At 40.5% G+C, this 23402-nt stretch overlaps 2 protein-coding genes across 2 annotated transcripts in view; one reads left to right on the forward strand and one right to left on the reverse strand.

The window, feature by feature from the left end:
* Positions 1 to 613: 613 nt before the first annotated feature.
* On the reverse strand, positions 614 to 13135 carry rbck1 (RanBP-type and C3HC4-type zinc finger containing 1). Its single transcript, XM_080424447.1, has 13 exons — positions 13000 to 13135; positions 12591 to 12630; positions 11875 to 12019; positions 11051 to 11147; positions 10726 to 10924; positions 8759 to 8907; positions 7865 to 8038; positions 5995 to 6155; positions 5205 to 5316; positions 4747 to 4926; positions 4143 to 4241; positions 3314 to 3457; positions 614 to 3063 (listed from the first exon to the last, which is right to left on the reverse strand). Exons 2-13 carry the CDS (start codon positions 12622 to 12624, stop codon positions 2980 to 2982), a joined length of 1578 nt encoding a protein of 525 aa, XP_080280573.1. The 5' UTR covers positions 12625 to 12630; positions 13000 to 13135; the 3' UTR covers positions 614 to 2979.
* A 2059-nt stretch (positions 13136 to 15194) lies between these two features.
* The window catches only part of necab3 (N-terminal EF-hand calcium binding protein 3), a gene marked incomplete at its 5' end in the record, with an annotated part of 50016 nt that continues 41808 nt past the window's right edge, over positions 15195 to 23402 (forward strand). The window contains 2 exons of the mRNA XM_080425250.1: positions 15195 to 15326; positions 23274 to 23298. Of these exons, the coding sequence (XP_080281376.1) occupies positions 15195 to 15326; positions 23274 to 23298 (157 nt within the window). The remainder of the gene's footprint in view (positions 15327 to 23273; positions 23299 to 23402) is intronic.

Consider the following 23402-nt stretch of genomic DNA (forward strand, 5'->3'; position numbering starts at 1 on the left):
GTCATTTTTAGATATGAGCTAAAAAGCATTATTTTACACTTTGGCTATTAAAAAAATAGCAGATATACAAGCTCATAGTGCGGCACTGCGCTACGAGCTTGTAGATCTGCTATTTTTGAAAAATCGTGAAAATGTGTGCAAATCTTTGAATATATTGTTTTAAAGCGAATATTTGTAACTCAAATCTGTGCTTCTGGTGGTCCCTGGAACAACATATTTTGAGATGGGGGTCGGCGGCCAAATACGTATCATTTTGGGGGACCGTGACATGAAAAAGTTTGAGCACCACTGATATAGAAACATACCTTTTTTTCAGAATTGTGTTGGGATTTGGAAGACATTTGTAGAATCGTCTTCAGGTCTTATGGGTTAAAGCGCATACAGCATAATAGGCTCTAATGCAGCCTGACACCTTTGCTGTGTATCTCTCCGTTTCCTGTCTCTCTCCACAATACCGAATAAAGGCAGAAAAAGCCCCAACAAATAATCTTAAGAAACAATGTCTATACCAAGATTAAAATGTACATTTCCCTAGTTATGAACTGTTCTTTCAGAACTTGGAAAAAAGTGAATGTGAAGCTTTTTGCCCTTAGGCAATGATTTTACTGTTGGCAATACAGTTTGATGAAGCAGTAGGGCCTTTTACGTGCATACTTTGATCAGTCTCGTCTAACGGGACGACTGAGTGACTGAAGACTGCAGTGGAATTGTCAACCCAAACATCAAGTACATCTTCTTGAGTGAGGAGGGCCTACACATCTGAGAAAACGACTACTGTAGATGAGCCTCATAACCCAAACAATATTAGTGTTTATCCACTTTATTTCCCCTTATTGCGTTTAATACAATACAAAATATGCTAAGGAAAGTGATGCAGTTGTTTCTCAAAGCTTTATCCTTCACAGACAGAACATCAACAGCAATAATATATTAGAATTTTGTTTGTAGTTCTTTGACTATCTGTTGCTAACAACAAAACTTTACATTGTAAACAAAATATTTTTTTAGATACATTATGTTTGTAAATTTTTGATGTCGGAGGTTTCATTTTAAGCGAGTTGGGACTTAGATGAAAGTTACATTGCAAAAGTAATCAGCGGCAACAATGAACATTATAGTCCCATCAGCAATATGCTACAAACACATTATAACATCTTCGGAGTATATGAACACTTGGCTTTGTGAACTGAAGAGCATTACCGTTTTACCTCATTCTTGCCTTATCCTGTCTCAAGGATAGCGTGCATCTGTAGCATAGACTGTATAACAAGCTAGGCTCTAATAACGGCGTGGCTTTATGTGGATTTCAGACTTCATGTAGCTAGTCTATGATGACACGTCACTCATCTATGACGTGTCTCTGACATATGAATATATTTGGTCAAGGTTTCAGCCTGATCAATTGACTTCCATTGTAAAATTAAAGTTGAATATAAAAAAATAAACGTGTGGAAGTCCTTCATTGGCCTACTGACAGCGTGCACAAGAAATCTGTTGCTGAGCGGTCCAGTGGTTTGCAAGATTAACCCAGACAGACAGAGACAGACCCTCTTCTAGATGTCTTGCCTCCTAGCTCTGTAGGAGGCTAGGTCGTGGGTTGTGATGTTCGCCGATTGAAAATACCTATTAAATATGTAGGCATATTCATTATTAACCCACAATGCATAGAATTGTACTCACTTTATACTTCTTATATTTTATATTGTCCTGTTATCTGACTTTTACTTTGTTTATTTTGTATTCTTAAGGTTATATTTAACTGCAAATGTGTGTAGCTTGTACAGAAAATAACTTCATTTACAAAGTCTTCATGGTTCTTTGGTGGTTGGGAAGTAACACTTGAACCCAATTGACAGCAAAGCTATGTGATTATGGACCAGCTGGGAGAAGGAAGGTCTCAGTTAATGTTTGTTAAATGTCAAATATGCCCCTTTTCACTCACCGTCCCCACAGTTCAGGGCGTGTGCTTTCATGTGGTCGATAATTTTTCACATTAACGTTCACCTGATTCTGGTTTTAGGCAATGCAATCTTTGTGTTACTGGCACTAGTGTCATTATGTGCGAGTCTGCGTGCACATGACAAACAGGTTTGAACTCATACTGTAGCACCCATCGCACAAGTGAAGAAATGAATATGAATCTCACTTTTCACCCGCTATATTTGGTCATTGAATGTACTTGGCATAATTCTATGAGCGATGCGCACAGATGGCAAATGTGCTGGGTTAGGATAATTGCATCTCCAACATGCCTATTGAAAGGCACAAATATGTTGTATTCTGTCAAGGGTTTGTTGTGGCGGTGCATGTTAATATTAACATTTAGCACCTAGTTGAGACTCTGAGTCTGGACAGACTGGGGGGATTGACTTTTGATTAGTTAACTAGCCACAACAAAACAGTACTAAAAGATAGCAGCGAGAGATCGGACTTAAGGCAGTTCTTCTACAGATACATACGTGTCATGAATATTATACATGAAATAAAATAAAACTTTCCGTGCGCACCTGCATTGTAGACCTCCAGTGGTCCATGGACCACAGGTTGGGGAGCCCTGCCCTAAAGCATACCCTACTTTATTGTCTATTTTATACTATGGGACCAAATTTAGCTAAATGAACATGCAGTTTTGAAGACTTGAAACTAGCGATTGAGAACATAGGAAAATGTGTACTGAGGTAATAAATCAAGTGAGAAGTAAGTAAGGTCATTTCCCTATAGACCTCTATACAATCTAACTTAATACACTTCTGTTTTGGGTACATTTTTCAGACCTGCAGCTTCCCACCTGGTCTGTAGCAGGATATTTTCAAGTACAAGCAAAACAGAGATAGAATCAGGCTAAGCAAATGAATTTAAATCACAGTAAATCAAGTAAGAATGAAATACGATATAATCAGATGTAAGACAGCAGTTAGGTTGAGGTCTGTTTTTCTATGCGAGCGTGTGCACGTGAACATTTATGTGCACGTGTCCTCGTCAGTGGCAGTTTTTGCAGTTGGGGTGACACAGCTGATTCTCAACATGTCGACATTTACAGCCACCAGATGTGTCTCCAGGACCCTGAAAACACACACACACACACACACACACACACACACACACACACACACACACACACACACACACACACACACACACACACACACGTTACATTGATGTGTTACACTGTTGATAGAAAGCTAACAATCCTCAATTTTTGTAGGTGTACATGTGACTGTCTACAGAATATGAGTGTAAAGTGTGACTGTGTGTGTGTGTGTGTGTGTGTGTGTGTGTGTGTGTGTGTGTGTGTGTGTGTGTGTGTGTTTACATTTGGTCCCCAGCGAGCCTGTTTGGTAACCCAACAGATCTCTGTCTGACACATGACACAGCGGATCCAATCACAGCCATCCTTTTTCTGCACAATGACATCACAGCGCGGACACTTCATGGCCTCCCCACTCTGCAGCAAACCCTACAGTGATACATATCATTAATTATTACAAATAAACTACAGTGATCAATATAATTATGAACAACAAACTACAGTGATCAACAAACTACCGTGATCGATATCATTATGCAACACAAACTACAGGTGATCAATATCATTATGAAACACTATCTAGAAAGAACTAGAAAAAGTGCTCCTCGGAGCACAGGTCTCCGCCAGGTCAGGTAGGATATTGTGGGCCAGCAATGTTGATGGAATATGAAAAATCTGACAGATCCGTCTTGATCACATGACTATAAGGACTACTAAGATAATGTGTACCTATTTGCGTGATGTTTGGACAAAATCTGTCGGAGTAATATATGTTTTGCAAAAAATCTGCCTCCTGGTGGCGCTATAAAAGGCTGATGTGAAAAATGCAGGGACGACGGACGGACGGACACACGGTCGGACGGACAGGGTGCAATACATAGTCTCAGCCACGGCTAGTCACAACTACTTATTTTCACCTGACCGAGGAGTTTCACCAGGAGAGCGTAACACATGCAAAGGAAAACTCTATCCTACCGAGTTCTTCTCCCTGTTGAACAGGCGCACTGACCAACCTGTAAGAGTTGCTAATAGTTAATGGAACTATGAAGAACTGCATCGCACATTCACTGAAAAGTTCCACCAGATTTAAATACTTATTTAAAGGTCAACCTACCTCCAACATGTCCTTGGTTTGCTTGGCAGCCAGGTCATTCTCTGCTCGGATGCGCAGGTCATCCTGGTATTCCTTACAGTTCATGTCCTTATGAATGGCCTGCCGAACACATACAGTACGTTGACTTTTTTCCTTTTCTTTTTTTTTTAGAGTGGCCAATTATTTTACCGTAACCCCCTTTTCTCCAAATGTAGCTTTTATGCCACTTAATTCCTCCCCTACTATGGGTAGTCTACAAACACTTGCGCTGTCACATTTCTTATGCACATTTCTTTGTATTACAAAAACTGGTAAAACATGGATCATGGATCTTTATTCTTTGTGTTGGTAACACAGCTAGTTGGTATTAACAGTGTGAGTAGAGCATAAAAATAACAAGTACCGGAATCCAACTCTCCACCGTTCCATGCACACATCAGCTGTGCACACATATGCATCATAATCTAAAGTTGATTTAACACCGAAGAGTGTACAAATGGAACCTTACGGCAATCAAATGGACCCTTTACGGGTCTTTACGGGAACCAAATGGACCCTTTATGCGTCCATTTGGTTCCATTTGGTTCACTCTTTGAAGTTAACGCTAAGGTTTTGACTGTGTTACCTTGCAGAGGATGCAGTTGGTTTGCTTGCAGAGCTCACAGTAGAACTCATTGACATCGTCCTCATAGATGCACCAGCCTTGGCAGTTGGGTGTCTGGCAGTGGAAGCTGTGATCCGAGCGGCTCTCCGCAATGCTCAGTCGCAACTCCAGGAACCGCTGATGCTCCTCTGCTGTTAGGAGCTGCACACAGCATTAAGCACCATTTTATACTTTGTTCGTCGTACGATGGCGAAGTGTGCTGAAAATAGCCAATTTATAAGCTCACAACGCCTTATAGATTTGCAAATTTTCGGTCAACAAACAGGCACAATTGTGTGTGTGTGTGTGTGTGTGTGTGTGTGTGTGTGCGTGTCCAATACAATCATGTTTTGTCTGTGCCCCACTGCCAGTAGCACAGTAGCTATCAGCGCTTGGGCCTCCAAAAAAAAACAAAAAAGGCCCCACAGTGTTAAACTCACAGCCTTAATCTCTCTGTCCTGTAGCTTGCTGTCACAGCTGTAGTCATTGTCCATGAAAGGACAGGACACCTCAGCATCCTGGCTGTTCACTATGGTCCCCTTAAGACACTCCCTGTTGGGGAAAATGCATGCACGCACGTCAAAGCATGCACACACAAATAAGCAGCCACATAATATGCCAATTATGCCACATAATATGCCAGTTAATTCATAATACTGATTATTTTGTTTTTACAAACATCTACTTAAATTTTATTTAAACTTCATGACAAGAAATGGAGGCTAGTTTCATGTTTCATTGAGACATATCACGTATTGCTTGTTGCTGCAACCCTCCATCATATCATCATCAGCAATACAAACCCTGAGGATACATGCATGCAGACAGACAGGAAGAATGTGTGAAGTCACTGGAACATCCTAGAAACCAGTCCCAGTCCCTATTATACTGGTGGTTTGAATGCAGCCTATTATACTGTAGCCTAGGGCTATTTTTGACCGAAAACCTCAGAAACTCAAATCTTTTTAAACACAGAAAATAGCAATAATTGGTGATCTACAAGCTCACATCGCATCACACTGTGATGTCAGCTTGTAGATCAGCTACTTTAGCAATTTTTTTAACTTTTGGAAAATGTTTGAAAGTAAAAAATACGGCTTAAGTGACTGAAACCAAGAAAAGACAATACTTGTCACAATATTCAATATTCAAAATTCCAGTCTCATATCACGATATCACTATGATGATACTGTATATTGCCCAGCCCTACAGTAGACCATAGCGTGTGACCTGCAGAAGCTGTGCAGACAGTCTCTCAGTGTAGCGCCCTCCCCCGGCTCCAGTGGACTAAAGCAGATGGGACAATCGGCCTCCGTGGAGTTGGGGACGAGGCTGTGGTCATCCGTCTCCAGCAGGGACATGAAGTTCCTCTCTCGCTCCTCATCAACAGCCTTCATTTCCCAGAGAGAGTGAGAGAGAGAGAGAGAGACATTAGATTAAGCCAGAGAAATAGAATGGTAAAAAAAAAGGTTACAGCACCATCCCTCTCCTCTTCTTCATCCTGTTATGTTGTCTAAAGCAGGGGTCTTCAACAGGGGGTCCGGGACCCCTGGGGGGTTCTCAGAGTTACTACAGGGGAGCCCCCCAAATCTTTGTGTGATAGGATTTTTTGTTTTTACATTAACCACTTGAACCCTAGCATTCCTATTCTGAGGAGAGCTTTTGCCAAGGGGCTCAGCTAAGGGGTCCTTGGCCTGAAAAACGTTGAAGAACCCCTGATCTAAAGGCCAATTTATGCTTTGAGCGACAAGTGTCACACGACATGTTGCACGACAGTGACGACAAAACGTTTATGGAAATGTAACTGTCTGACCAGATACAGGGTTAAACATATTCCTACCTAAACAAATTAATGACCAGATAGGGGGATTTCAAAAGCACCCCTAAACCTGTTGGTTCCGCATCAAAATGGTTCCTGACAGTACGTTTTAACAGCGGGCGACTCTCGGTCGATCGCCGGGCGACATCGTCCAAAAGATAAAGAAAATCCATCTTTCATCGCCCCCCCCCGCCCACTTCGCCCTATCGCCAGTAGTTGCCGGCTCTCATAGACATATAATGCACTTCCGGAAAATACTATCCTGAATCGCCCGCTGTTAAAACGCACCGTAAGACTCGAACTGAACTTGGCAAACAAGCCTCCAATCCATGTGCGCTGCCCCTGAAGCAATGGAATAACTTGCAGACAGATCTGCAGCTTATGCAACTGATCTCACTTAGGTCTATTAAAGGTTTACTGTCTAATTTGATGGCAGACTCCATCGGAAACTGCACCTGCTTCCCTAGCCACTGGTTTTATTGTATGCTGCTATACAGTTTTGGCTTATGACATTTGTTGCACTCTTAAATTATTTTTTTATGTTTTGTTTTTAATGTAAATGTTTGTATATGTTTATGGTAAATTGTAACTTTTTGTACTGCTAATAAACTGAACAGGGCTCCCTCTTAAAAGAGATCTTGTATCTCAATGGGATTTTCAGTTCTATAAAATATACAAATAAAATAAATATACTCATTCACTGCCACAATTATTGCTGGCCGCGTTTGCCCACTGCCAGAGATTTTTCATTGAAAAAAAAAAGTACTCAGGAGCCGAGATACATAATTTTTAAGTTTTAAGTTAACAAGGAAGGAAATTACGTTTTTTACGTCAGTGGCAGGATTGGTAAACGGGACAAATTACGTTTTTTACGTCAGTGGCAGTGAATGAGTTAACCCATTCAATCCGAGAACGCATCTACAAATGACTTCTAAATCCTAACTGGTTTCTGAAAAACTTGTGTTGTTATATCAGTGGTGCCCAAACTTTTTCATGTCAAGGACCCCCAAAATGATATGTATTTGGCCACGGACCCCCATCTCAAAATATTTGAGTTAAAAATGTTCGCTTAAAATATATATATATATATATATATATATATATATATATATATATATATATATATATTCAAAGATTTGCACACGATTTTTCAAAAATAGCAGATCTACAAGCGTGCCGCGCTATGAGCTTGTATATCTGCTATTTTTGAATAGCCAATGAAATAAAAAAAATGACAGAGATGCGTTCCCGGATTGAATGGATTAAAGAAACCCAGGTTACCTGTTGGTACTGCTCCAAGGCCAGCTCCTCCATCTGCAGTCGCAGGGACTCCTCCTGGTCTGGCTGGTAGATGTCAGGCACCTGGTACGTCTCTGGTCGCTCCTCACCGCACATCTCACAGCCAGGACGCGTTGGCTTGTTGAGGAAGGTGCACACCTTACAGGACCAGGCCAGCTGTATAGGCAGGCACACGTTCCAATATTATTTAAACTGCTAGCCCAACAACCTCACCCTATAACCGTAACCACTACCACAACCTAACCTTATAGGAGTAGTTAGCCCAAAACATGACTTATTTTCTATCAATTACACACCCCATGAAGCCGATAATTTGATGTCCGGCGGAGTCTGTTGTAACAGTACCAATGGTACTGTTGGTACTACCAACAGTACCATTTATACTGTTAAATGGTACTGTATGTCATCTCCTACTGACCGATGACCCGGTCATCAAATTATTGGCTTATGAATGCGACAAAAAGTAAGAAATCTCCATGAATTCAAGGCTTCATGGGGTGTGTAATTGATAGATAATGGATAGAAAATAAGAATGTAACTAAATACCACAAAACATACAAATACGCAGAATTCATTCAGCAAAAAAAGAAGAAAAGAAAATAAGTACTTTTTTGGGTGAACTACTCCTTTAACCTCAAAGTCCCTAACCTTAACCCCTTGACTAACCCAAAACATAACCCCTAAATGCCTAACCTTAATCCCAACAGGAATCTATTCCTTATTGTAACACTAACTCAAGTCTACTACAAGCTTGTTGATCGGCTGTTTTGCTGAATGTTCACCCCAGAATAGGGATGCTAGGGTTCAAGTGGTTAAGAGAAGACACCCATAAATCCTCAGTCTAAGGATAACACCACAGCTCATAATCCGACCGACCTGAGGTTTAGGAGGCACAGTTGGTCGAGCAGCCACAGTCGGCTTGGGAGGTTGAGGCAAGGGATTCTGTTGAGGACCAGGATGAGGAGCTATCTTCTCAATTGCTCCTACTGCCAAACCTCTCGGCAGGAGCATCGACTCCATGATGCCTAAAAAGACAGACAGTAACTTGATTTACCAAGCTAAATACCCAGGCAAAAAACTACACAGAAACGGTTCAGTGAACACAAAATCACGTTTCTGCTATGGCTATTGCAGTCTCCAGTTCTGTTATAAACTAAAGAAGGCAAATCATAATCATAATCCTATGGATCTTAAAAGGATATATAAGACGGAATGGTCCAACATATGCTCTGACCTGACCAAAATGTTACAAGAAAATAATGTTATCCTTGCATAAGGTGGCTGCACCTAATACAGAACAATAGCAGTACTTTATCATTAGAAATGGATCTTTATTCGGACATACTGTAAACTCATTTGATTGATTCCATTGAAAATATAATACATCCCAAATAGGGTTGCAAAAGTCAGAATAGTCACAGGTGAAAAATGGGAATATATGGGAATTTAAAGGAAAATGATAGATATCTTATTGCACAAGATGTATTTACAGTACTTCGTCATTATGCATACAGAAAAATAAACCTTACTCTATTATAAGCATATAAATGCAAACCCTCCTAACAGAAATGAACAAAATCAACACGTTGGTTATGAGTTGCATTTTAATAATGAGCTCTCTTTACATTGGATTCTTTTCACCGATAAAAAAAAGGGTAAAAAACAAAGAAAACAGGAATGTTGAATAAGTATTTTCAACATAAATACCATAGAATCATTACATTTTGTCAAGCTAGGATTCTTCCTTTAAGGCCTTACAACAGTGAAAAGCAGCCCCTGATTGGCCCGGTCATTTTCTGATTTCTCATACTCTCTGCCTATGGGCCGAAGTCCAGACTGATACCGTGGAGGTGAGTGAATCCACATCATCAGTCTGGCAATGCCAGCCTATCAGTATCTCCCCTGTACCTCTTCAATGTTATCTGCTTGGAAACTGTGATGGAAGTATCCTGTGCATGCCGAAGATTGCAATTCTACTGAATAAGAAAAATATTTTCTCCTGAAATTGTGAAAATGTCTTACTTATTTACACCTTCACCTATAAATACAATACTTACACCTTCACCTATAAAATCTAATCCAAAACTGTAGAGCCTAGATTTGTCCATCGAATAATCAAACATCAAAATACACAAACAAATTCACAATTATTATTATTTTAATTAAAAGTATTTTTACTCTTATGTAACCCATACACAAGATGTAACAATACAGAAATCTTGCACATTGAAACTTGAAAATGGTTCATGGTGTCTCTAGTCTGGATCAATCAATTTATTAAACCAACCAAAAACGTGAACTTCCCATGGAAATTTACCAGAAGGTTTAAGGGAAACCCATTAAGACCTCAGGCCGATTCTACAAATGTCTTCTAAATCCTAACGGTTTGCTGAAACACTTACGTTGCTATAGCATCAGTGGTTCTCAAACTTATGTATTTGGCCGCGGACCCCCCATCTCAAAATATTTAGTTCCAGGGACCCCCTAGAAGCAAAGATTTGAGTTACAAAATGTTTGCTTTAAAAAATATATATATATTCAAAGATTTGCACAAAATGTTCGTTATTTTTCAAAAATAGCAGATATACAAGCTAATAGCGCGGCACCGAGTGCCGCGCTATGAGCTTGTATATCTGCTATTTTTTTGAATAGCCAAAGTATATGGTTAAAGTGGTTATAATCTTAAATGACAGATGCTGTCTCGGTCTTAATGGGTTAAGGACCTGCTATGCAACCTCACTCCAAATACGGTATACTGTATCAGTCTTCTCTAGTCACTGTCTAGTCTTCTGTGCATCTTTACCAAGGGGTGGTGGTACTGTATGTGTTTGAGTGATACTGACTCTCCAAGCACTGCTGCTCCGCATCCAGCTGCTGTTGCTGCCGCGTGAGGTGAGCGGCCTGCGCCGACAGAATGAACAGGAAGACCTGATCTCCATTCCGACGCACGCCGTGACTGTACAGCGTGTCTCTGTCCTGTGCCAAACGCTTCCCGATCACCCAGCGCTGCAGTGCCGGGTGGAACCCAAAGTCATGGCTGACCTGTTAACATGCATTAATGGTTTATTACACATTTAGCTGCAAGTTCAAGGGGGTTATGGCTCAGTTTAGGCGTTGGAATTTCACACTAAAGCACAAGGTATGGGGTACATGATGATGATGCTCTACCTTTACTTTGAGCTGTGCTATCATCATCTCAGGAGAAACGATGAGGGTCACAGGGATGTAGGCATCTGACTGAGCATCCTCCACCCCCACCTTCAGCCTACGGGTAGCACGGAACAGCACAACACAACACAGACTAGTACCTTACCCGTTCTGTATTCTGTATTACCGTTTGCATTGGTGTTGCGTATCACACTTACTGTTAAGTGTCGTTATCTAGTTGAAGTTGTACAGAACATGTAATAATATTGACAATATTAAATATGGGATGGAGATTTGTGTAATATTTTAGAGAGAATTTGCTGTTGTGTGGAAGTGAAACATATTACGGTATCCTTATATAATGGTTAGTGTTGTGTACTTGTGCAAGTAACATCAATACAAATGTACCGTGGTTCGATATACTGTATGGGACACAATGCTCAGAGGAATCATGTGAAGGGTACAAGATATTGAAGGAAATAGCAGACAGTGTAGCAAGTCGGAACAACGGTCACTCTGCCTGACCTTGTGTCTATCTTCACATAAAGAATGAACCTGTTCCTCGTACAGCTCAGACATTAACTGACATCAACTCTAATGTCAGTCCCTGGCACAAAATAATTTCTGACGGGGGTCCGCGGCCAAATACATTAATTAATTTGGGGGTCCTTGACATGAAACAGGACCACAATGGAAACAAGCCCCTAGGGCTTTTTGTGTTGTCCTTTTAACAATCATTGTAAAATTGTATCTCTGTACTATTTGCAAACTATTAATAAAGTATTCAATCAATCAATAAATCAATCAACCAATCAATCCAAACAGTTTGAGGACCACTGACTTACTGTATGGAGTCTTGTGGATAGGCCTCTCTGTTGATGTTGACAGATACAGGGACACAGAGTTCAGACAGTCTCTGTGAGAGCCTGGCAGCCTCCTCTTTCTCCCCAGTACTGATGGCCTCGCTCAGGGAGACAGCCAGGTCCTCAGCTGCATTGGAATGGAGAAACCAGGACGGGGTTATTATCTATTCATTGTGTGTGTATTTATAATGTTCTCTCTCTCTCTCTCTCTCTCTCTTTCTTTCTTTTTTCCATGCAGTACAAAGTACAAGCTCTCTGTCTCTGCACAGATGGACAGACAGACAGACAGACAGACAGACAGACAGACAGACAGACAGAGAAACACACACTCACACACACACACACACACACACACACTCACACTCTCACACACACACACACACACACACACACACACACACACACACACACACACACAGTCTATCTCATGGTCTGTTTATTCTCTCGCCATTTATCTCTATTACAGGCTGATACATATTGTGTAGCACTGTGTTGCTTTAGTTACTGTTTACCTTCAACCGAAACCCATTTCCAACTTCACAGACCACACACACACACTTGCTGGAAAAGCCGACATTTAATTTGCCCAATGTTGCCCGACCGACATGGTCGCACTTTGACCTGCTGAGGCTGCGTGGCTGTCAAATATGAAATGTAGGTCAGTGATCCATTTTAAAGTGTATTGATTGTATTCTCACCCTCTTTAATACAGTCAGCTGAAGGAGATGTCATGATTGCCTAGATAGAAGGAACAATATTATAAGGATATGATGTAAGATATGAAACATTAGCCTAATACAGCCTATTTAGTGAAAGTGGATGTTTTGTAATAATAATAAAAATACAAATCTATGAAGTAACTAACGAAAGCTGTCAAATAATTGTAGTGGAGTAAAAAGTACAATATTTGCCTCTGAAAATAGTAAAAAATCCTCAAATTTGTACTTAAGTACATTACTTGAGTAAATGTATTTAGTTACTTTACACTGATCGGTTCTTTTCGGAAAGCGACATGGTGTGATGGCGCTAATAAGCTTACTGTATTTATTATTGTATTTCAGATCTAGCCTTTACAAGTCGTATATAGGCTACTCTAAAGTTACTCACTTGAACACCGGATACGTATGTTTGTCTGCAGTGGAATGTCCAGTTGAAAGATATTCTTTATGGCATAATAATAGCTATAAATACACTATATTTATTGTCCAGTTTCAGAGTGTTGTATTTCGAGCAGCAGCAGAACAGAATTGAAAGTGAAACTAGCCAATGTTGCCAGAGTTTGTGAGAGAAATAAGGAACCAGGTCTATGAAAACAAGCCCAAAAGAAGCGACTTTGTTCTCTCAAAAAAAGAAAAACATTATCTTGGGGGGAAAAAAATAGGTAATTTTGGAAAATAAATTGAAAGATTTTAACACAAATCTTGTATGGGGGGGGGGGGGGGGGGTCCCTGGCACAAAATATTTTCAGATGGGCGGGTCTGTGGACAAATTCATTTTTATTTGGGGGTCCTTGACATGATCATGTTTAATAACCACAGGTTTAAACAACATTAGGAAAAAAGCTTTAGAAACAAGCCCAAAAAACCGCAACCACCAATATTTACAAGAAACTTTACAGAAAAAAAGCCAGCGTCGCTTATAATAAGCCGACATGGCAACACACTGGGAACTAGCCTACATTTGTTTCAGGAAGTGTTTTTGTTTTTAGAATTCCATCCATCCTACACGCCACGCCCCCTGTTTAATCTTTCAACACTTCCATTAAAAATGAAAATATTTCCCTATTGGGAAGTTAAGATGAGATCATGGGAAGTTGGGTTTTTCATGTTTTGTATGCACTTCAAAAACTTTGGCTTAGTATAGTCAGTGGTGGAAGATTCACCTTTTTTACTTGAGTAAAAGTATCAATACCACAATGTAGAAATACTGCATTTACAAGTAAGTCTGGTATTCAGAATTTACTCTTAAAAAAACTCTTAGTAAAACAAAAGTATTGACATCAAAATATACTTAAAGTACCAAAAGTAAAAGTACTCATTATGCAGAATGTCCCATTTCAAGTTTTCAAAATGTGTAAAAAATCTTTTGAAAAGGAAGCACCGCGTTATGAGCTTGTAGATCTGATATTTTCACTAGTTTGCGTCCCGGACAAACGTCTAATTTCTCTATTGGGTCATGAGGTAAAAAGTTTGGGAACCACTGATTTAAATAATAAGAATAAAATAAAATAGAATATATCCAGCAGAGGGCAGTGTCCAGCAACAGTAGGCTAAATACTGTCTGTGACCCTTAGACATAGCATGTTTGTGCTTATTCAAATATATATTGCGGTGGATGATTCATTCAAATAAATAAAAACAATCTACTTCAAAGAACATATTATGACACATTGTCACTCACTATTGTGCAATACATAAGGGCACATATAGTGCCTTATGTATTGTAAAAAAATTACTGGTATTTTAATGGCACTAGTGTTCTCTGGAGTGGTGGAAAAAGTACTCTAATTTTTTACTTAAGTAAAAGTATCAATACTGCAATAAATACTTAAAGAACATTTTTGAATTCTGGACTTCTACTTGTAACAAAGTACAAAAGTATTGGTATCAAAATGTACTTAAAGTACCAAAAATATTTTTGAAAATAGCAGATCTGCAAGCTCACAATGCCTTGTGATGCATTGTGAGCTTGTAGATCTGTCATTTTCAAATGGCCAAAATGTAGATATAGGGCTGAATTGGTTAATGTATGTTTTGCAATATTATCTAAATCTACAAAGTAACTAACTAAACCTTCCAAATAATTGTAGTGGAGTAAAAGTACAATATTTGCCTTTGAGATGTAGGCTAGTCGAGTAGAAGTAAAAGTATTGAAAATTGGAAATACTCCAGGAAAAAAAAGAAAGAAAAAAAACTCAAATTTATATTTAATTGAAGTACTTGAGTAAATATACCTAGTTACTTTACACCACTGCCTTTATGTATTGCAAATAAAAAATAAATAAACCGGATACATTTTTAATGGCACCGGCGTTCTCCGCTATGTTGATCCCATTGCTCTGCAACGGAGATAAGAGCCAATCACAGAGTGAGATGGAGGAGGAGGAGATTAGGTTCCACCGTAGCTTCTGCGTGGCGCACAAAGTTGCTGAGCATCTCCATCATTCCTGGTCTAGATCCTCCTCCTCCTGCATCATCTTCATCTGACACACCTGCTTGTTTGTGCGGCTGTCAACAACACCAAGAGAAGAAGACAACGCAGTATAGTGGAAAGCTGTTTGCGGACATTATTATTATTGAAAGATGCTTGCCTGCACGGAGATGATCACCATGTGCCTCCAGTCCGCGAAACAGAAGCATCTCCGGGCTCAGCTTCAGCAGCAGCAGCAGCAGCCGCTGCAGAGCGCTGTGCACGGGCTGCCCATATTTCATGATGTGAGTGCATCTCACTTTATTCTTTAATTACTCTCTGAATTTTAATAGTTGTACTCAAGTTAGGAGTCTGTTTCTTAGGGGATTGATTGATTGATTGATTGATTGATTGATTGATTGATTGAATACTTTATTAACAGTTTGCAAAAAAAGCACAGAAAGTACAGTTCAATACAAAAGGATTAAACCCAAGAAAGCACTGTGGTACTTGTTTCCATTGGGGTCCTGTAAAGCTACTGTGTAAATGTACCCTATGTCATCATGTTAATTGAAGTATTAAGGCTGCATTTATCTGCATTAATCACACAGAACATCAAATCATGATTGTAAATATTTTAAGTATAGGCTACTATCTTCCATTGAAGTGTAAACTAAAATGTAAACAGAAATTATGCTTTAGAAGCATAGGCTAGACAACTGTGTGTGCTGTGCTCGTGCACATGCACATGCACATGCACATGCACATGCACATGCACGCGCACATGCACGCGCACACGCACATGTAGCCTACAGTGTGTGACAGAGTAGTGAAGGAAGAGCTACAGCTGCTGCCTCTGCATGATAAAGTAAGCTCTCACAGTTGGACAGAATTTGGAAAGCAGATTTTGTCTGCTGGGGGGTCCCCGCTTACTTACTTGCTAAACACACATACAATTACACGCCCAGTCGGGCACGCACGCACACAGCACACCTTATTTCAGTGAGTCAGTCAGCCTCTCAAAACTGATGCAGGACTCAACAATGTCTCATTCATCAGTATGTTCTAGCAGGGTCAAGGTAAGGTTAAAGCTTTATTTAACCTACGCCCGCTGCTTTGGAAACCAATCATGTCACCTCCCCACTGTCCCAATATGAAGGACTGCCGTAGTTCTACGATGCAAGCGTTTAGAGGCTGACTTTTGAGTCTAGTCCCCTGAGCAATTTAGTTTGAACAGCGGTAAAAACAGTAAAACATACAATATAGACTCACAGTACACTCATACACACATAAAGATATACCGTACATGATTAATACCTCGCCACTGTTGTCATTATCACCTGTCACCAAAACCAGCAGAGAGTAGCAAGGAAGCAAGAAATGGGGGTATAAAAACATAGCTCACCTAGAGAACATTCTTTGATGTAATTGGTGAATTTCATCCTCAATCCATGTTGCTCTTCTAATGTAAGCAATTGGTGAGTGACGCAGATGCATGTTTTTTGATGCAACTTTCTGCTCTGCGGGCAGTTATTCTGCCCATTTTAAAACGCCAATTGCTGATGGAATGAAATACATCTGTTAATGACATCTCGGGTGCCAGAGCCTCCATCCTAAAAGGATACTCAGACCCAAAATAGAAATATTATGTCTCCCCGGGACCCAAACCAGTGAAAATAGCAGATCTACAAGCTCACAACGACATGTAACATTTTTGCTTTGATTTGATTACATTTTTTGAAAATGTTTTGAAATTATTTTAAAACATTGTAGGAAATGAAAAAAGGGATATATTATTTACTCACAGTCACAACCTATAAAAATGGGTCTGTGACCCAAAAATGTGTCTCGAGCCATTGTTTGGGAAACACTGCTCTAGCTGGGTTAGCCATGTCAGTATCCTCAAACTGGGTTAGTTACTCATCCATCAGTAGCCTCTAGCTGGGTTAACGATCTGTGATGTGTCACAGTCTCTTTGACTTTCTTCTCTCTGCTCCATCTCATGCATTGCATAGACAGCAGGGTCCAATTAAGGACATGTCATGTAACATACTGTACAGTGTACACTGTACTAATGCACATATTCCACCCTGTAGATACAGTACCACAGACTGCCCGAGGCAGTGTGTGTGTGTGTGTGTGTGTGTGTGTGTGTGTGTGTGTGTGTGTGTGTGTGTGTGTGTGTGTGTGTGTGTGTGTGTGTGTGTGTGTGTGTGTGTGTGTGTGTGTATGTGTGCGTGTGTGGCAGTTTGCCTCCCAATTTACTAGTTGTCAACCTTTTTACTCGATGCTTAGGGAATACAGACACACACAAACACATACACAGACTCGTTCTAATGCACTCACCTCCACCATACACACACGCACACACGCACGCACAAACAAACAAACAAACAAACAAACAAACACACACACACACACACACACACACACACACACACACACACACACACACACACACACACACACACACACACACACACACACACACACACACACACACACACACACACACACACCACTGTTTTATGGTTGACAGATGGCAGATGCAAAAAAAAGTCCAATTATTTTCAAGACAAGACACACTATTTTAGTGTTTTTCTGAACACCAGAATGTGTCCTGTCCACTGAAATCTCCTACCCTGGATAGAAAATAAATTTCTGAACCCAACAATGAACCCAGCTATGAGTTACAATACCCTTTGTCTGTACGTCTTGATATAGATCTTTTGTATGCTCATTTGTTTCTTAAGCCTAGTTCAGACCAAAGATTTGCAATGAGACAAAATAAGCCCAATATATACTGTGTTATAAGCTCACAATGCATTTTCAGTGTGCCGCACCATCAGACATACAACGGAGCATAAATGAAACATTAGAACGTTGCAAAGAAAAATCACAGCTCTCTGAATTACCCTTTAAATTGCCTTACTGCTCATAAGCATCAGATCTTTTTGTATAATGTCTTATTAATGTGAAGACTTCTGTTTTGGCGAAGGAAAAATACGTCTGCCAGTTTCCTATGATATATTATGCCTTCGGAAGACGTATATAGTAAAATCTATAGGAAGGCTTCCTAGCCTTTCCTTGTTTATTATAGTGCATGTTATTTATTGGAGTCCTTTCCAGAAACTGGGTTAGGTTCTAAGATTGGCTTATGGGGAGATTAAAATGGCGCCTCGCCGGGCCAAAATTACTCTGCAGAGACTGCTAAATTTTGTTTTGTATTGAGCTGTACTGCCACTACCATCAGTCACTGGTGTAAACTAAGATGTGGAGTACATCTGCACACTCTTTGAAAAACAAATCCATATGTTAGGAACAGGTGTGTGGATTCCAAGGAAGGACTCGCCATGGGGTCCAGGGACCCCCAGAGGTCCTTTAGAGGGTTCCATGGGGTCCCCGGCTAAATGACTGATAGTTAGGAACCAAAACAAACCTTTACAGGTCTGCAACTCAGATAGTACATTTGCAACCAAATGGACCCTTACAGCATTCGTACACTCTCAGACTTAAATTGACAGGATTTGACAGTGTAAATTGGGGTCCCCATAAAAATCGTATCCAATTGGGGCCTAACGTATTTTATACTGGTGGGTCTTTGAAATGGAAAGGTTTGAGAATCACTGCACTGGGATATTGTGACACAGTAGTGTCTCCAACTGCCAGCACTTAATGAGAGAGGCTGAATACGTTATAGTTGTTGCCTGTTGGCTCGACCAGAATGCCCCCCCCCCCCAAAAGTGAAATAAGATTTGTCAGATGAGCCTTCTCCCTGCAGCCCACAAAATATGTTAAGCTTGTATTGTTGAGATCGTAAAAAAACTATAATTTGTGCCATGTACCATGGATCCAATTTTGAGAATTGCTGATCCATGATGCACCACTGCGGGTTGAATTTGATTGTTTCTAAAAACTTAAGCTTTGCTAGTGGCATATGATATATTGATCCAGAGATAAACACGACTGCACACACTAAATAGCTGTTCTACAAGCTCACAACACATTGCACTATGACATGTTGTGAGCTTGTAGAATGTAGATCATCTCTTTTCAGCGCACAAAATAATGCACAAACAAGTATAAGGCTTAAGAAGACATGGTCTAATTTTCGTTTGTTTGTGGATGAGTCCCTTGTTGCAGCATGAGACTGTACAACCAGGTTGATGTACTCTAAAAACATCCCTGAGTTTCTTCCATGTAGATATAGGATAACAAGAGAAAGCCTTTACAAACCCCTTTTCGCATTATAGTGATCCAAGCCACAGTAGTTTGGAAACAGGGAGAGGAATGTACAGGCTGCAGCAGCCCACGCTAATAGAGGATTAAGCATTAGTGCCTCAAAAAATGAAAGCCATGGGAACAATTAGTGTTTGCGGTGAGGGTGGTCCATATCATTTCTCCTTTTGTTTATGTTTACTCTCTCTCTCACCCCTCCTCCCACTACCAATAGCCAAGGTAATAGAATGCAGCGATGCACTGTAATGATGACACAACCCAAAATGTATACTGTTCTCCTCCACAATATCTGTCTGAAGAGGAGGGAAACGAACACTTCCATATGAAATTTATTATTGATCTGTGCATTAAAGAAAATAAAATTACACTGTTGGCAGAGAAAGTGGAGAGGATGAATGTTGTTTGCAAGCTTCATATCTTACTGATTGCCTTGCCCAAGTTGCCCAGATAATAATCCCTGTGCAGAGCCATGTATCAGCTCAGCCTCCCGAGTATCTCACTGTCACAACATCTGCCAACGTGACATCAGAACAGCAGCGCTCTGGGAAGCAGAAGGACTGACCTTTTCGGAGCTTGCTGTAAATGATGCATTATTATCTCCTGACACCAGAGAGCCAAAACACGCAGACGAGCCAGGGAGGGGCTTTTGGCTCTACCTGTTCTTGATAATATGTTATTTGGTAGCAGTCCAGATGAGCAAAAAGTGTACACTGTGCCATAGGGAGAGCGATAGTATTGATAAAGAGGGAATAATGAGAAGCGAGTCCATGTCTAGCAGGTAGTTATTGTAATTGCTAAAAGGGAATAATTTTGTGATTTAGTTGTATAAAGAGTGCTGCTCGGGGCATTTTACTGGAATGCCATTAGCAGTTTGCATGTTGGTTTTACTCCTCTGGTCTCCTGTCTGGAGTGGACTGAATAATCAACAAGAAAGGTGCTCTCAGTAGAGCACAAACCTCTGCTAGGAGGCATGGCCTCGTAATACCTCTCTCCATCTTTCTCTCTGACTTTTAAGGCAGCTCACACCGAGTTGAATGTGCAGAGACGTAAAGACTGTGAAAGAGTAACTTGGCATGATTACCAGTTGTACATCATCTCTACTATCTTCCTTCTTTCTCATACGCATTTATAGTCAGCCTCTCCATCATTCTCTCTGACTTGAAGACAGCTCAGACTTGAGTCGAGTTGAATGTGGGCAGACATAGACTCTTGTAAATTATGGGGTACAGACAGTACATTGTCATGTTTATATTTTGGCGTTAATCTAAAGTCGGCTTGAACAGGCTTAAATTAAATTAAATTAAATTTCATTATTTTATTTTTCTCCCCTGGGTCCTATTTTTTAGATAATTTGGACTACAAACAAAGAGTGGGCGTAAAGATACTGGAATTAGTCCCTTCATTCGCCTCCGGATGTTTTGCGTCCGGGGGGGCAATGTTGTTCTTTTGTGTGTGCCAAATACAGGCTTATATTCTTCTGTATCTGTCTGAAAATATTCCAGTGGTCTCTGGGGGTATCTGTTGTTCTGACATCCCATGGGAGTTGTCGAGTCGTGTTGCTGGGCGGGGGTATATTGAGCATAGGAGTTTGTTGTTTAGGGCTTAGCCTACACAGAGGAACACATTTATTTCCAGACTCATGTCAGAATATTCACCTGAGCTTGAGCATGAGCAATTAGCATATATTAATTTTGAATACGATGGCTGCCCTATTTATTTGAGCCAGAGAGTAGCCTACATGGAGGAATACAGAGGGAATACGCAGAGAGGGGAGACTGTTGTTGTTGTTGATGATGATGATGTAGTGTAGCGTCGTGTCTTGTTTATCAGAAAGGAGACAAAAAATAGCAATGGCTCCTTTCGCACATTTCTAATTCATGCCAGCAAAATGAAGCGAAACACTGTGCATAATTTTTCATATCCTACTTTTGAAAAATATAAATGTGCTGCAACACTGGCGGTGGCTGTGATATGCTCGAGTCTAGTCTATCCTGTATGCCTGTCTCCACTCTGGGAATGGCAATCTTGATAAGAAAGTGCTTTGGTCTTTCACCTACTCTCTTTGACTAGTACTGTAGTAATAGTTATTGTAGAATTAGTCACTGGCACTGCAGACCTGATGGGTTTGGTTTCAGCTTCCATTCGCTGCACAATATGACAGCGTTGCCATATTGAATATAAGCCTGTATTTGGAAAAAGTTTGAATTACTGACTTGAGAACTTTTACACCCACTCTTTGTTTGTTGTACACATTTTCTGCTCCAAAAAAAGAAACAGAATTCACCTCTAAATGTCTGCAATTGGCTTGTCCCGCTATATTCCATAAGCCAGAGGGATAGGAGCATTGTAATTGCTAGTTGGAAGTGGGACACTTATCCCATTGGCTGGAAGGCTGATTGTACTGCGATTATGAATGAAGAAGTAGCTAGACTATAAAAGATAGAATAATAAATGTCGAGAATGTATGTCCTTGGCTTGCTGTCAGCATGCACAATAAATATGACGCTGATTATTGTATGCAAGATTATCTGCAGACAGACCCACTGACAGGCACACATACACAATTTACAATTTAGGCATTTATATAGAGAGTGACTAAAGGTCGTGGCAGACGGTAAGCGGTCCACGCGTGCGTTGCCGCTCGGATCAGCGGTGATCGCGCCGCAATCATTGTTGTTTTGTCCTCCGGCGCGGTGCGGGGAAAACAAAAGCACCACAATCCAGCTCTTGCCGCCCGTGCGCGTGTGCACAAACGAGCGAGCGCGCGAAAGTTTCACGGGACCGCGCCCGCTCGCCTCACCGCCCTCAACTTCTCCGCGCGTCCCAAATAATCACCCGCCTCTCATTGAAAGTGAATTACATAGGCGTGTTGGCCGCTTGCCGTCTGAAAGGACCCTTACAGTAATCAAGGTAAACACATACATCAAATGTATAGAGATATAGAGACAATAATCTAGGATCATAGGTAAACCAAGAACCTAGCATCAGTCTAAACAGTATAATATATACAAAATACAAAATTATAATAATGATAATCTATACAAAATATAGGATGCCAGGTCAACAAATGAACCTGGCATCTGTTGAAATAACATGCTATCACATGCAAACATACACAGGGGTGAAAACAAAAGAAACAAAAAGAAACAAAACAAAAATGCAGCAATGGCCACCTTGTGGAAAGGATATAAATGACCTGTCCTCCGTGTCCATAATGAGTGGGGCTGCACACAGGCAGACACTGACAGACAATGGGGCAGAAGCAGAGACCTGCAGCTTGTTGTTGACATGTTTGCAAATGATAGAGATAACGACCGCAGCTGTTATTAATAACCTGTAGGTCAAAACTGGCTGGCCTGTCAGTCCTGAGAGGCCTAATAGCGGCTGAGATGCCGGTCGGACTTGAAAGTACAACAATATAGAATAGATGAAAAAACTGAACAACCAGGTGCTCACAGGAGATATAAAAAGGGCCAATGCGAGGCTCACGGATCAAACATGTGAAAAAAACAACAGACGATCCGGGCACTCAGTAGTAAAAAGGAGGAACAGCCTTTATTTATTAAAAGGCAACTGCCAACATGTTTCGACCTCGGATGGTCTTCATCAGGGCGAAAATTTGATTTAAAGGCTGTTGGCTGTTGAATGGCTGAATGCATTATACGGGCCCAAATCAAAGTTTTTCCACATGGCCTGAGATTAATTTAGCTTTGATTTATTGTTACATACTGTACCAGCTACAGTACAATGTCTAGTTCAGGGGGCTACTTGCTCTGCGAGCATTAACATAGTTATATGACTCTGCATGGGGGAAAATATATCATCATAAAACTCTGGCATTCTTGTATTATAATGAAATCATTTTATAGTTCACGTTTCTAATGAGTTTTTTGATTAATTGCCATCATTTTAATCATCTTGACCTGCTTATTGCCCTGAGAGAATCAGTGATACTTGTTAACTTGCCTACAACCAAAGAAACTCATATTCTCTCACTTTTTCCCCCCCTCCAGATTTTTCGCAGAGCAGACAAAAATGGTGAGTACAATGACATAACATGCTTGTTGATGATTAATCTGTCACGGTGTGTGGCTCTAGGTGTTATTTCCACCAATTACCCCCCCGTGCCTCTTAAAAATAAT

The sequence above is a fragment of the Gymnoscopelus braueri genome (genome assembly GCF_963280865.1).
Source record: "Gymnoscopelus braueri genome assembly, chromosome: 3".
NCBI lineage: Eukaryota > Metazoa > Chordata > Actinopteri > Myctophiformes > Myctophidae > Gymnoscopelus > Gymnoscopelus braueri.